The sequence below is a fragment of the Esox lucius genome, chromosome 22, assembly GCF_011004845.1.
Source record: "Esox lucius isolate fEsoLuc1 chromosome 22, fEsoLuc1.pri, whole genome shotgun sequence".
NCBI classification, from domain to species: Eukaryota; Metazoa; Chordata; class Actinopteri; order Esociformes; family Esocidae; genus Esox; species Esox lucius.
This window is the reverse complement of record NC_047590.1, coordinates 17,099,988-17,114,329: the sequence shown is the minus strand read 5'-3', so window position 1 is coordinate 17,114,329 and position 14,342 is coordinate 17,099,988. Positions and strand designations below refer to the sequence as shown.

At 42.1% G+C, this 14,342-nt stretch overlaps 1 protein-coding gene across 21 annotated transcripts in view; it reads left to right on the top strand.

Moving 5' to 3' along the window:
- Nucleotides 1-2,208, top strand: part of caskb (calcium/calmodulin-dependent serine protein kinase b) — a 41,615-nt gene extending 39,407 nt beyond the window's left edge. For all 21 annotated transcript variants that reach the window (XM_034289694.1, XM_034289692.1, XM_034289691.1 and 18 more), the window contains one exon: nucleotides 271-2,208. In XM_034289694.1, the coding sequence (XP_034145585.1) occupies nucleotides 271-447 (177 nt within the window). In that variant the 3' untranslated portion in view covers nucleotides 448-2,208. The remainder of the gene's footprint in view (nucleotides 1-270) is intronic.
- Nucleotides 2,209-14,342: the final 12,134 nt, after the last annotated feature.

Genomic DNA, 14,342 nt, shown 5'->3' with positions numbered 1-14,342 from the left:
ATTGTGTATTTATCATAATGATATAAGTTAAATTTCAACTTTTTTCAAATATACTATAATTACACTTAAGTGTGAAATAAGTGGTCCCATTTTAACACACTTAAATATACTAATTATATTTAGATAGTACTAAAATACTTTTTACTACAACTTAAGTGATTCAAATGAATACACTTTTGTTCCTATCTGTTTTGGCTTGGGATTCTTTGCTCCCCCTATCCTGCTCACCCACTCTGTCTTCCTAACCACCCCCCCACCCCCCACCCCCAGGACGACTCCCTTCAACGGCTGCAGAAGGAGTCCGAGGGACTCCAGAAGACCTACGCCCACTACTTTGACCAGACCATCATCAATAACGAGATTGACGACACCATCCGCCTACTGGAGGAGGCCGTGGACCTAGTGTGTACCACCGCCCAATGGGTCCCCGTTTCCTGGGTTTACTAACCCACGACCACGACTCCACCCCCAAAACAATCCCCGGACCAGCTGTCGACCGACGTCAAACTCCGACTGTCGTCCCTCATCCCCGAACCTCGACAAGCCTCGTTTCTTTTCTTTTACAATGCGTCTGTGTGGAACGTCTCTTTGGAAACCTGTGGGGATGAAGAATAATAAAGAAAAAAAGTACTGAAATCACCTCTGGAACCTCATCAGTCCCCCTGAAGAAAAGCAGTGACTTCTAACCCCTACCCCGCCCCTTTCTGTCGGCCTCAATGGCACATCATTGTGTGTGTGTGTGTATATATATACATATATATATATATATATATATATATATATAATAGAAAAATAATGAATATGGTCCTGTTCTTAGAGTTGAATGAATGAAAGGAGACATTGTAGACATTTTGTACTTGGTTTTTGTATGGTCGCAGAGACGGCATGCCTGTCTGAGTGGAAATGCTGATGAGTTTGGGAAGACGTGACACTTTAACAGGTGTCTGCTGCCATTGTCTACCTGGTATAACGGATGTCCCATGACTGTCACTTGGAAGCGAGCTGCGTGCCCCCCGACCCCTTAGTCCTTTGGGTCGCGTCGTACCCCCCAGCACAGTGGCCGCTGTCGCAGTGGCACCACGTCCTACCGGGCGCATAGAAAAGCACAGGAAACTCGGCAGCGACCACCCCGCCCCCATCCACACCCTCTTATTTTACCGCCCACTGTATCTGTCAATCAAATCGCCGAAAGAGCACATCTCCCGACGCCCCCCCCCCCCCAGTGTTCGATTGGACTCCTCCTTCACGGCCTGCTGGTGGACATCTCTGTCGGCACAATAGACAACGGAGAGGACAGGTGCTGTTTGTTCTTTTGGCTCTGGCTGTCTGTCTGTGTCCGTGTCTCTGTATTCTCCTTGGTCAGAGTGAGATGAGTTACTCAGATGTTTCCTCGTGTGCGTCTGGCTCCTGATCACCGGCATCCACACCGCACGCCACCACTCTTCAGCCAGGTGAATGGACAAAAGGAGGTCAATAAAAACAACAAATGAACTCAGATCAACCCTGCAGGTGGGCGGGGCAGAAGACTACAACACCTATGCACACCCCACCCACCCCCCGCTACGCAGGCATTGAACTTCCTCAACGGGTGATTTTTTTTTTTTTGTGACCCCAAACCCCCCACCCGTCTCCCTCAAATACCTAATAGTGAGCCGTTTGTAAACTGTCTCCGTTTGATTTGTCGTGGGAATGGAAGGGGGAGGAGATATGGAGTAGGACATCCAATCGTATAGGTCCATCATTTCAGAAATGTCGTCTTAAGAGTATTACTGTTTTAAGTTAAATGGAAAGAGATGCATTCCTGCAGATTTTTATTGTGTGTAAATGTTTTGATGGTGCGTACGTCCTACGAGTGATACCAAGAGCCAGTGTGTGCATAATAATAATAACCTAAAAGAGCTCATGTGACATAAACTAGTTATAACGCTTTACTTGAGGTGACATGACATAGCACCTTTATGAACACTATATTAAGCAGGGCATAGTGCTTGTCTTGAACTGTAGTCTTGAACTGTTATGTTTCTCTGCTTCAAGTAAAGGGTTACCATTTAAAGTCCTGTGTACAATTCCCTCTGCAAATGACAAAAGCAGCTCTTCGGTAAGAAATGTTGGGTTCTTTTCTGTTTAAAAAAAAAACATTTAATTTTAAGTGTTGACAAAGTAAACTGCCTTTGGATTCTGTCTCATTTATGTTCCTACAGTCTCTAATACACTGTGTGTGTGTGTTTGTCTTAGGTTTTTTTAACTTAGGTTTAGGTCAAAAGTAACTATTGGGGTTGGAATTAGGTTTAGTAAATTATTTAATTTTTTTAAGGGCAATTGACTTTGATGTCCCTATTTAGATAGCGAAGTGCATGTGAAGCAATGCATTAGTGTAGCCTACTTGCTGAGGATTGTGGGCGTGCAAGTGTTTCCACTATCCACTAGATGGGAATCTCTGCACTGTCCACTGGTAATCCTGGACATAAAAGACGACACTACGTTTTACATCGAAGTGTGGATTAAACACCACCATATATTTTTGTACAGCTTGATGACCAAGTGGCTTTCTTTAGTAGTTTAACTCTAAGTAAAAAGGCACATTTTGTGTGTGGTCTGGGACTAGCCCATTGATAATTTTCATTTTATATAAGTGCAATTAAAGATATACAGGGTCTAAATAACAATGAAATCATTTGTTTCCATCAGACAAGAGCATTGGAGAGTATACTCAACTACCCTGCAGGAGGCAATGAGGTTGGATCGAAAACTGCCACAGATATCACAAAATGTTTTTTAATTTCAGCACACAGACTTAGCACCTGCATTGTGGGCTGTTCTTTGAGTGCCGAAATCAGTTGTTTTTGACATCTTTTTTATTCTGATGTTGGAGCTGCTTTCCACCCACACTGTTCTCCCCTCATCTCCTCATTGATTATACACTGCTACAGGGCCCAGACCCTGCTGTGTACTTCTACTTGTTGTTGAACAGCCTGCGTTGTTCTCAAATGTATTTAACTAGATTGCCCCAAACATGAATTGTCTGTTGCCCTAAGCTGGGTTAAAGAGGCATTTCTCCATAGCACAACTAGTTAATGTTCTAATGTTATCAATGATCCATCTCTGTCATCAGAACACAAGATCTCAACACAATCTTGAGTGAGCGAATTTGAATTTCGTGGTATAATCTACTTCATCTGTATTGGACTATTCATTAAAAATATACAACTTCCAGAATTCATAGCCAATATAGATACTGCGTCCCCATCAAAATGGCAATCGGCGAATACAATGATATTAATGTTTTTTAATTTTTTTTCTAAATACATTTTGGTGCCACTGTGGGTACTGCACCCATAACCACTACATGATATCAATATTGCATTTTTTTTTTTTTATATCACCATCAATACCAGTATATCGCAAAACCCCTATTCCTGTGTTTACCGGTCACTTTTGTTCACAATTGTATCAATCCACAAGTTATTTCGGGATGAGTAAGTGTATATACATCACAGTAAACAAAAGTTATTCGCTAGTTACAAAGCAAGTTACCCCTTTTGTCATTGATATTCAACTTCAATATTGGTGGTCAAACTTGATTTGCTTGAGAAAGGAGAGTACATACAGTGGATATAAAATCTACACATCCCTGCTCAGGTAAAGTTTTCATTTTTCCCCCTCAAAGATTTCCGTTTGTCAATTGAATTGTTCACATTATAGGTCACATGAAAAGTTCAGACATGATTTATGTTTGTCTCATTCTTTTACATCAGAAAAACCTGGAATTTTAACAGGGGCGTGTAGACTTTTTATATCCACGGTATGTCTGATTGAATATGACCAGAAGAACACTTTTTTGGGGGGATAGAGCCTTACTTGTTCTAACCGTAATACACAGATGATGAATTGACCAAAATAGAAGTTCGGACAGTAGCTAAAGGGGGGCGATGGTGAACCCGTTAATCCCCAACTTTTGCCCATAATATTCGGAGGCAATGTGTACTTTGTGTATTATAACATAACAATTGGAAGTATTACTTACGATCTGTCTTGACTCCACAGGTTGAACGGGTAATTTGATGGAATTGCATTCGCCCTTATTCTTCTAAGCAGTGGGTTACGATCCTCCACAGTGAAAGGTTTCTTGCATACTTGTATGTCTTGTTGGTGAAGTTGCTCCATTGATTCTCCCACAGCACGACTCGGGCGAGGCGGATTGGGTAGAATTTATTTTCAACTCAACAGGCAGAAGTCGATACACAGATGTTCAAATGCACCAAATACCACAGCACCATCCTGCACAGTCAAATTCCTGTCACATGCCACACGCCATCTACGTAGTTAGAATTAAGAAATATATAAAGCAAAAATATAGCAATAAAATACATTAGTCTAAACTACCAGCAATTTTAAAAAGCTAGGCGAAGCAACCTATCGTCACATGGCTTGTTGGGGTTAAAGTTCACGCTCACCTCCATGACATCACTGCGAAGAACAGAAGCTGTGCATGGTGGCTATAGGAAATAGTTTGGTAGTGCCAGTTTGAATTCACCCAATTCAGCTGGCTGTTTCGTACGGTGGCCCGGAACTGCAAAACTAATACAATTGCACTCCCCAATAAAAAAACTCCTCACAATAGCTCAAAACACAACCAGTAATACAGTTGCACACCCCATAATAGCGCAAAACACAACCAGTAATACAATTACACACCCCCAATAAAAATACTCCCCCCAATAGTGCAAAACACAACCAGTAATTGAAAACTTAGCGAAGAACGACTGATTCAAGAAAGTTGAACTTCTGTTGTGTAATATAGTTTACCACCTGGTGTTCACCAATTTGACTAAAATTGTCTCAAAACATTTGAGGCCGAAGCAAAAACGACACTTGCTGTTTGGCTTTAGTTACTAGGTTTGCACATTTCCATCTCATGGAAATCCACACAGAAGAAAATAATTGTATCTTAGTATACTCAAAACATTTAGGTCTGGAAATAAATGGACACTGATACAAGTTTTGTTATTTTGTCTGTTTACAAAAATATATTAAAGTTGCAGTTAATTAATGAATACGGGCTTAAAGTGCAGTCTCTCAGCTTTAATTTGAGATATTCACATCCTAATTGGAGGAAGGATTTAGGAATTATAGCTCTTTAATATGTAGCCCCCTTTCTTTCAAGGGACCAAAGGTTATTGGACAATTGACTTAAAAGTTGTTTCATGGACAGGTGTGGGCAATTCCTTCATTATTTCTTCATCAATTAAGCAGATAGAAGGTCGGGAGTTGATTCCACGTGTGGCATTTGAATTTGGTAGCTGTTGCTGTGAACCCACAACAAAGGAGCTCTCAATGCAAGTGAACCAGGCCATCCTTAGGCTGCAAAAAATATATATATAATCCATCAGAGAGATAGCAGGAACATTAGGAGTGGCCAAATCAAGAGTTTGGTACATTCTGAGAAAAAAAGAACACACTGGTGACCTCTGCAACACAAAAAGGCCTGGACGTCCATGGAAGGCAACAGTGGTGGATTATCGTAGGATCCTTTTCATGGTAAAGAAAAACCCTTCACAACATCCAATGAAGAAGTGAAGAACACACTCCAGGGGGTAGGCATATAATTATCCAAGTCTACCATAAAGAGAAGACTTCACAAGAGCAAATACAGAGGGTTCACCACAAGGTGCAAACCATTCATAAGCCTCAAGAAGAGAAAGGCCAGGTTAGACCAAAAAACGCCTAATAATGCCAGACTAGTTCTGGAAGAGAATTCTTTGGACAGATGAAATTAAGATCAAACTGAACCAGAATGATGGGAAGAAAAAAGTATGGAAAAGGCCTTGAACAGCACAATCTGAAGCATACCACATCATATGTAAAACATGGTGGAGGCAGTGTGATGGCATGGGCATGCATGGCTTCCAATGGCACTGGGTCACTAGTGTTTATTGATGTAACAGAAGACATAAGCAGCCGAATGAATTCTGAAGTGTACAGGGATATATTGTCTGCTCAGATTCAGCCAAATTCAGCGAAGTTGATTGGACGGCACTTCACAGATAGACAATGACCCAAAACATACCGTGAAAGCAACCCAGGAGTTTTTTAAGGCAAATAAGTGAAATATTCTGCAATGGCCGAGTCAATCACCTGATCTCAAACCGATCGAGCATGCATTTCACCTGCTGAAGACAACTTAAGGCAAAAAGACCCACGAACAAACAACAACTGAAGTCAGCTGCAGAAAAGGTCTGGCAAAGCATCACAAAGGAGGAAACCCAGCGTTTGGTGATGTCCATGCATTCCAATCTTCTAGCAGTCTTTGCCTGCAAAGGATTCTCGACGAAGTATTAGAAATGGACATTTTATTTATGATTGTGTTAATTTGTCCATTTACATTTAAGCCCCTGAAATATGGGGACTGTATGAAAATGGCTGCAATTCCTAAACGTTTCATATAATATTTTTGTTTATCCCCTTGAATTAAAGCTGAAAATTTTAAATCCATTGTGGTGGCGTACAAATCAAAAATTATGAAAATTGTGTCAGTGTCCAAATATTTCCAGACCCAACTGTATGTACCTAATGAATATGACCCAGCAGTAGTCTGTAGCTCTGACCTTGTTCAGGTTGTGCTAGACAAACATGTCCGATCCATGGAGGTCCCACCTCACAACTTACAGGACTTAAAGGATCTGCTGCTAATGTCTTGGTGCCAGAAACCACAGCACACCGTCAGAGGTCTATGGACTCCACCCATGCCTTGATGGGTCCAGGCTGTTATGGCGGCAAAATGGGTACTATACAATATTAGGGAGGTGGTCATAATGTTATGGCTGATCGGTGTATGCTGACACCCCGATGCCAACTTTTTCAGGGAAGGGCTTGCTTTTTCAGAAGGACGATGCCAAACCACATTCTGCACGTATCACAACAGCATGGCTCTGTAGTAAGAGTCCGGGTGCTAAACTGGCCTGCCTGCTGTCCAGACCTGTCCCCTACTGAAAACATTTGGTGCATTATGAAATAACAAATAAAGGGGACCCCGTAAGAATGGGACAACATTCCACTTTCAAAACAATAAAAAACAAAGCAATTGGTCTCCTCAATACTCTTACAGAGTATTGTTAACAGAAGAGGTGATGCAACACAGTGGTAACGATGCCCCTGTCCCAATTGTAAACATGTTGCTGGCATCAAACTCAAAAGCAAAACAAGCTAATTTCTCAGTTTCAACATACATGTTGTCTTTGTACTATTTTCAATAAAATACCAGGATAAATGATTTGCACGTCATTGCATTCTGTTTTTATTTGCATTTTACATCCCAACGGGGTTGTACTTCATAACACTGAAGCAGTATACTAAATTGTATTTAAGTAACATGAGCATTTGGTTGCACGTACTATGCATTCGATAACTGGCATTTCTGTACACTCTGCTGCTGTCTTTGCATGAATAAAAAGTGAGTTTGTTCCAGTGATAGCTATAGACTGCCAAGCCATGACACCCCCTCCACCATAATATTTCACAGATAAGGTGGCACGCAATTGATATCCTTCTGTTCTTTCACCCAATCCTTATTCCATCACTCTGGTAATGTTCATCTTTGTCTCATTTGCCCACAATACCTTCACACAAACACACTCATACAAGCTGAATCTAGACTCTGACCTCATCGTAATTGTGTTTGTTTGTTTCAAATAATTGATGCTCAGTGACTTGGAAAACCCCCTACTAGGGTCAAACCTAGGAAGAAACCTAGAGAGGAGCTGGACTCTGAAGGGAGGCCATTTCTCTTCTGGTGATAATGTGTGAAGTTTATAAAGTAAGACTAACAAACCTTTTTGGGCCACATAAATATTTTTGCCTGTTCAGATGACCAGCCAATAAATAACTGGGCTGTTGTTTTCGAGTCTTTAGGCAGAATCCAAGTCCACTAAATGGACAAAAAAAGGACTACCAGGTGGGCTTTGGGCAGGGACAGCTAGGTGTTGCCTGGTCAGGCAGTCCTAAGATATGGTCATGGACTCAGGTCATCCTAAAATTTAACAGGACACCAGAGACATAAAAACAAGATTCTAGCATAGTCCCAAATCACCCACAAATTACTCTTTGATAGAGCTTCTGCCATTTATGAAACTGTTGCAAAGCGGAGGTAATGAAGATAATCAAGGGTGTAGGGTTGATTAGATCTTCTGTAACCAACAACACATCAATGGACCGCTAGAAACAGGAATCCCCTGTAGGCCACAGAATATTCACAGGAATGTCAAGACATGCCTTTTTATAGGCCTTATGTCTGATGTAAAAACAGATGAAAGGTTCCAAGTTAAAGTTGTAACTTTTACTGGTTTAGGAAATATTGTAAAATGATGGGGGATTTAGCTTAGACTGCTGCCCCCGCGACCCGGCCCCGGATAAGCGGAAGATGATGATGATGATGGGGGATTTGTTCATTGGAATGTCATGCTCTAATTATTTAAACATTTAATTCACTTGGAGTGCAGTTGGTAACAAGTAACAATGCAGATGTGGAAACTATCTGGGGGGCAGGTCTGTCCTCATGACCCAGATGAAGTCATGTGATCATAACTTCAACCGGTCATCAGCGGGATTGATAAATAAACGTCTGATAAATTATACTGAAATCGACTTCATGAAGATGACCTCAATGCCACAGCTGATGCAGAAACAGACGCCACAGACGCGAAAGCATATAGACACAGACGAGATGTCTTTATGTTCAGCGAGCTAATAGTTACCTCTCTGAAAGGGCGACAGAACAATGGAGTGGAACCCATTAATACAGGTAAACACCTTGTTCAAAGCCAGACTATTACAAATATTACAATGTGGACAAACTCAGGACAGAATGACACTTGCCCTAGCTATATACAAAGCTCATGTACTCAGCCACTCATTGTGGATATCTTAAGGACTATTTATACATGCCTCAAAGTAGTCCTTCATCCTGATCTTCTGATATTGTCTGATCACAAATCACAATAACTTTCAACAGTATCTACACCGGTCTAATAACGTGAGCACAATCTGACTTCTTAATCAAGAAGCAGCCTATTATTACAGCATATATTTATTAGGACCTCCTAAGTGGTCATCCATGACTTCCTGTTTCCCCAGGGTATAAATATAACGTGACACACCCAACTCTTCCTCATCTGTAAACATGGGAAAGGTTGATCTTCATGAAACAAGTCAATGGCTGTGAAAAGATATTGAAACACCTAGAAATAACATTCTCCATATATTAGGGCAATAACTTGAAATCAACAGGAGCTGTTATGAACTGGAATGAAGAGAACGCACGTGTATTTTTGCGCTGATGCACATTAAGGAGGATGGTTCAGGAGGGGAAAAAACGGTCGGAGAACTGCAGAAGTTGGTTGAAGGTTGGGGTCACCAAGTCCTTACTAAAACACTATTTGAGCATCTAGCCAGACCAAAACCATTACTCTAAACTATGGGGGAGGATATGTGATGCTGTGGGACTGTTTTTGATCGGGCAACAGTAGTAAAATAGAATGCGCAATTGGGCATAACTTACCAACTGCAAGATGCAGTCTGTGGCCAAAGCACTGCAATCTGGTCCACTTGTTCAGCTGCAGCCTTCATGTTCGTGGCATTGTCTGTTGTTATACAGACTAGACGACTCATCTAGGCCCCAATCAGCTAAAGCTTCTCTCATCCCTGTTGCGATGTTCTCACTTGTATGATCCTCTGGGGAAAATGCAGTTTGCAAACAGCGACTTTTCAGGTGGAAGTCCTCATTAATAAAGTGTACGGTCAGACTTATGTAGGGCTCCGTTGTCCGGCTGGACCACAAGTCTGTTGTTGCTGTATATTATTCCACTTGTGACAGCGCTGTTTCAACTTGTGCCTTGCATTTCTCATACAACTCTGAGATGGCAACTTGTGAAAAATAGTTGCATGATGGCATTACATACCGCTTGTCAAGCGACCGGATCCTGTTTTTAAAACCCTCTTTAGTAACCGTGTTAATTGGTACCATGTCTTGGGCGACACACAATGTTATTGAATCTGTGATTTAATTCCGAAATATTTCGAAATATTTCCATGTAATTGTGAATGCATTTCTTTTTGCAACCAAATTCTCCATTTTGGTCTTTTTTGCCTGTTCCTCGCTCATAATTTCATCACGCGCAAGCAGAGCCTGCATGTCAACCACGTGCAGCAACGAACCGTGTTTAAAATAATAATAATAAACTGTATCCAGTATCTGAGTAAATTAATCTGAGTAAATTACCTCATATCAGACAGATATAATGCTGTTTCCATTTAATATAAAATATATATATTGTAGACAACAGACATATTTTAATAAGCATGATTTGGTGCAATTTGACTCTGAGTAAAAAGCCCTCCACATATTATCCATCTTCCCTGGGAGATTTGCTTTCAGCATATTTCACCCGAGTTCACAGTACTTCACACTAAGTAAAATGTCAGTAATGTGTCTGAAAAATCCAATATGGTATTTCTTTTTCCCAAGGACAACTAGACAGAATCTACAGGGCAATGACGTACATTGCATGTAATTTTAGTAACAGAGTGACAATTAAGCTGCTGGGATAAATCGATAAATCTTGGTCATCTTTCATACTTTTCTTCTGACCAGTCAAGGTTACCTTTTCACAGTCTGTGATGCAACCTAACATTCATCCTTCTTTTAGGGAGGAAAAAAGTTGCAGCAATTTATCCCCCCACTGCTGAAGCTGCTGAAGGGCTGTCAATCACTCATGCTATTACTTCTAAAATGTCTGCTCTCTCCACAGCACCAATATAAGATCCATAATTTAACCTTATGCAAACACGACCCCAATCCTTCTACTCGTGAAGACAACAAATACATGGCCTCTTCGGAGTGCCTCCGTTAAGGGTGATGAAAAGCACATAAATTATAATATAATAGCTTAAGAGCCTGTTTAATATTTCCTCAAACAGACCGGACCCAACCTCTTTCTCTCAATTATAGCTCTGCAGGATGTACATTAATATTTAAAAACGGTCTGTACATGCTGCCGGTGTCCCTGTGGCCAAGGCCGTTACCATCAGATTGAAGAGGGAGAGTTTCTGCTGGTGACTGGCGTTTTACCTCAGGGGGCTAACAGGCTTGATTGAAAGGCTTCATGCCAGCTACAAGACAGTGTGCTACCCAGACCTGGATTCAAATATAATTAAAATTCCATCAAATATTTTCAATGTGTTTGCCTCAGTTAAAGAGTAGCGGGAGAATAGGGTATGTGCTTTTTTAGTTGTTTATTCATTCCATAACAACTGGACAGCTCAATAAAGCTCAGATATAGTATTTGATCCAATAACATTTGAAGCCATGTTCTTACTATAAGCCTTTCTGAGTCCCTATGGTGACATTTTGACATCTGCAACACATTTATAAGACAGGAAACGATGAATGCATCAGATAAGAGATTCTGAAAGAGAGGAGTGTTGTGAATTATTTAGCTGGCCTTGACAATGCAGAGCACCCAATTGTTTTCTATCTGCCCCAGCTCAATTAACGGCAGTAGGTTTGGTCCTGGGGCTGCATAATGGAAACCTTCACAAGGACACTGCTCTTGTGGCATCTTCAATAGTCACTGCTTACAGTATGCTCAATCAAGGCTTAGTGCTTTAATATACAGTGCCCTCCATAAGTACTGGAACATCAAAATCAAAATAGCTATAGTTTTGCTTTACAATTATATGAAAACATGATTAGAATATGAATATGAGGCAAAAGTACAGACTGTCACCTTTTAATTCTGTCTGTTTTGACCAACGAAGAATAACAGCACTATACGATTTTCCTCCCCATGTGCAAGCGAGTATTAAAACAATTCAACTTAAAGCAACTAAGTATAAAAGCTAGTATTTATAGCAAATCCCTTGCCTACACTTACAGCAGTGAGTCTACAACCCTTTAACATCACCAAACTCTTGGTATCACACTTTGAGAAGCTTTGCCAAGTCTTTTCTGCAGCCATTTTGCGCTGTGGCTTGTTTTGGGAAGTTTCTGACTTCTGCAAGTGCATGTCCAATCAGATTTAAATCTGGAGATTGACCTGGCCAGTAAAACATTCAACATTCTCCCCCATATGAATTATTTGGTTGTGTTGGCATCTGCAAGCTTTGGATCATCTGCAGTTCCATTTGTTCTCCACACTTTGGCCATCACTGTGATAAATGTTCAGCTTTATCTCATCTGTCTATAAACTCTGTTACAAACTGCACTGGCAGATCACTCTACTTGTTATCAAATTCTAATCTGGCCTTTCTGTTTTTTGCATCATACAGTGCAGCCTTAGGGTTAGGGTTAGTCTTCTGCAAACTGTAGATTGTGATACTTTCACTACAGAATTCTGAAGGTTGTTGGTGATTTCCCTGACATTTATTTTAAGTAGTTTTTTTTTTTTTTTTCTGTCATCATCTGCTGTTGATTTCATTGGCCGACCTGGTGTCTTCCAATTACTGAAGACACCCGTGGTTTATCTTTCTTTCAAGACATTCCATGTTTATTTGTTTGTACCTAATGTTTTGGCTATGGTTGTTATTGAGTTCTTTGCTTTTCTTTCATAGAAAGCTCCATAGTCTTCATATTGGATTATGCCAATAGACTCTGTGCACCAGCATAGTGAGGAACTTCCGCTTTTTTGTTTCCGGTTTACTTACTAATACTGTTCCGCATTAGTAAACACCTAAACTCACAACAAGATGAGTGTTGCTGTTGTACGGAAAAAAAAGAAATATAATGTACGTGAGTCATTTAAGTTTCAAGGTACAAGTGGGGCATCATTTTAATCAGGAGTATGTCCTCTTTTTATAAAATATTCAATGACTTCAAACGCTAGACTAGAAATAGTCAGAAAAGACGATTCTTTATATACTTCCACGTAATGCAGGTTTAAGCGCAATTAATACCATATAGGACCAGATGTCCTGGGAGGAGTTCGGTGAGTCCATGGAGAAGGACTATCGGCTGGCCTCGAAGAGATTCTGGCAAACCATCCGGCACCTCAGGAGAGGGATACCGTGCCCTACCAACGCTGTTTACAGTAGAGGTGGGCAGCTGTTGACCTCAACTGAGGATGTCGTCGGGCGGTGGAAGGAGTACTTCGAGGATCTCCTCAATCCCGCTGTCACGTCTTCCATTGAGGAAGCAGAGGATGAGGGCTCAGAGGTGGACTCGTCCATCACCCAGGCTGAAGTCACAGAGGTGGTCAAGAAACTCCTCGGTGGCAAGGCACCGGGGGTGGATGAGACCCGCCCTGAGTACCTTAAGTCTCTGGATGTTGTGGGGCTGTCTTGGTTGACACGCCTGTGCAACATCGCGTGGCGGTCGGGGACAGTGCCTCTGGGATGGCAGACCGGGGTGGTGGTCCCTCTTTTTAAGAAGGGGGACCGGAGGGTGTGTTCCAACTATAGGGGGATCACACTTCTCAGCCTCCCCGGGAAAGTCTATGCCAGGGTTCTGGAGAGGAGAATACGGCCGATAGTAGAACCTCGGATTCAGGAGGAACAGTGTGGTTTTCGTCCGGGCCGTGGAACACTGGACCAGCTCTATACCCTCTACGGGGTGTTGGAGGGTTCATGGGAGTTTGCCCAACCAATCCACATGTGTTTTGTGGATTTGGAGAAGGCATTCGACTGTGTCCCTTGCGGCATCTTGTGGAGGGTGATTCAGGAATATGGGGTCCTGGGTCCTTTGCTAAGGGCTGTCAGGTCCCTGTACAACCGAAGCAGGAGCTTGGTCCGCATTGCCGGCAGTAATTCAGACTTGTTCCCAGTGCATGTTGGACTCCGGCAGGGCTGCCCTTTGTCGCCGGTTCTGTTCGTCATTTTTATGGACAGAATTTCTAGGCGCAGCCAGGGGCCGGAGGGTGTCAGGTTTGGGGACCACACAATTTCATCTCTGCTCTTTGCAGATGATGTTGTTGTGTTGGCCCCTTCTAACCAGGACCTTCAGCATGCACTGGGACGGTTTGCAGCCGAGTGTGAAGCGGTGGGGATGAGAATCAGCACCTCCAAATCCGAGGCCATGGTCCTCAGTCGGAAAAGGGTGGCTTGCCCACTTCAGGTTGGTGGAGAGTGCCTGCCTCAAGTGGAGGAGTTTAAGTATCTAGGGGTCTTGTTCACGAGTGAGGGAAGGATGGAACGGGAGATTGACAGACGGATCGGTGCAGCTTTTGCAGTAATGCAGTCGATGTATCGGTCTGTCGTGGTGAAGAAAGAGCTGAGCCGCAAGGCGAAGCTCTCGATTTACCAGTCAATCTACGTTCCTACTCTCACCTATGGTCATGAGCTTTGGGTCATGACCG